Below are 1469 nucleotides of genomic sequence, written 5' to 3'. Positions count from 1 at the left end.
CTCCAGCCCCTCAATGTCCTTCTTGTATATCAAAAAATATCAAGAAAAGTTGATTAAGAGTGAAGGGGAGTCAAGGGTGTCACCCGTTACTGGTGCAACAACTTCAACTAGATTGCTCCTGCAAGTGCCTGCTGATGGTGACCTGCTCCTGGGCCCCAAAATAAACACCTGGATGTCCCTCTGTCTCCACAGGTTCTCCGTGGAGGAGCCAGCCAGCGTCCCTTGACCCCCAACCAGAACCAGCAGGGCCAGCAGACGGACCCACTGGTGGCCGCGGCCGCCGTCAACTCCGCCCTCGCCTTCGGCCAGGGGCTGGCAGCAGGAATGCCAGGTATGGCCAGGGCAGGAGCAGCTTCTGCAGGGCCCAGGGAGAGCCATGGGGGTGGATCTCATGTCTCCATGTGTCATGTTTGCCTGGGATTCAGCAGTGTTTGTCTCCATCACTTTGGGGGTTAATCTGTGGCTGCAGGAGGGGTTTCGGTGTGACCCCAACCAGCTCTGCAGCACAGAACCTCAGAATCAGGGGGTAGGTGCCTGTGTCACAGGGGAAAACAACTGTTATCCACTGTACAGGTGCATTAGTTACTTGGGTATTCCAAAGAATTGGGAAATTGCCTTCAGATTTTCCCGTGGCTCATTCGAGCTTACGGGATCTGCATTGGAAACCTCCGAGAGGGATCTTAGTCCTGTTCAGTCATCTTGTGTCTCCATCCCTGCCCAGGGCTTGACTTCCACAGATCAGGGACTTCCCCTTCAGGATTGCTTCTTTCTAATTGCCTAAAAACAGGAAAAGAAAAGGGATAAAAGCAGCGGGTTTAATTCTGATTTATCATTCTTCCTGAGAGGAGCTGCTGTATGAATTCTAACTCTGATCCACGAGGCTGCTTTTGACATTCAGTTATTCAGAATATTTATTGTAATGGCAGAGGACAAACCTAAGCATCTTTTAGAATAAGGTGGTGGTCAAATGTAAGGAAAAAGGATTAGTTGGACTTCAGATCTCCTTGCTGGAAGTGTCACATGGTTGTAAATGTGGGTTTTAATAGTTTAAGAAGAATGTTGCTGTATTAAGTTACAAAGTGAACTGTAATGTGCATGTTTCCAGCAAGCTGCAAATTTCCTTAAATCTGTTATTTGGGTTATATTGGAAAAGCAAATATACATTTATATATGTTTATATATGTGTGTATATATATATATTTGCAAGGCAAATACTTACAGAGAACTTTCTCTTTGTGACCTCCCCTCACCTTGGAGAAACTCTCTATTTAATTTGAATGTCTCCATTTAATTAGAACTCTATAGTAAGGTACCTAAATCACTATATACTACTGACAGTGTGCTGCTGTGTGTATCACCAGCATACTTTAAAGTGTTTGTTTTTATATATTAAAGAATGATTTATGACATATATATTATATATATTTATACATAAATTATATATAATACATATTATATATTTAATATAT

General features: G+C 43.3%; 1 protein-coding gene across 1 annotated transcript in view; it reads left to right on the top strand.

The window, feature by feature from the left end:
• Positions 1-1469, top strand: part of PUM1 (pumilio RNA binding family member 1) — a 53721-nt gene that overhangs the window by 26007 nt on the left and 26245 nt on the right. Inside the window, exon 9 of the mRNA XM_029964594.1 lies at positions 193-331. Within this exon, the coding sequence (XP_029820454.1) occupies positions 193-331 (139 nt within the window). The remainder of the gene's footprint in view (positions 1-192; positions 332-1469) is intronic.

Source organism: Manacus vitellinus, unplaced genomic scaffold (genome assembly GCF_001715985.3).
Source record: "Manacus vitellinus isolate BGI_N305 unplaced genomic scaffold, ASM171598v3 scaffold_75_pilon, whole genome shotgun sequence".
Classification (NCBI taxonomy): domain Eukaryota; kingdom Metazoa; phylum Chordata; class Aves; order Passeriformes; family Pipridae; genus Manacus; species Manacus vitellinus.
The sequence above is the reverse complement of the archived record's forward strand: the minus strand, read 5'-3'. Positions and strand labels throughout refer to the sequence as shown.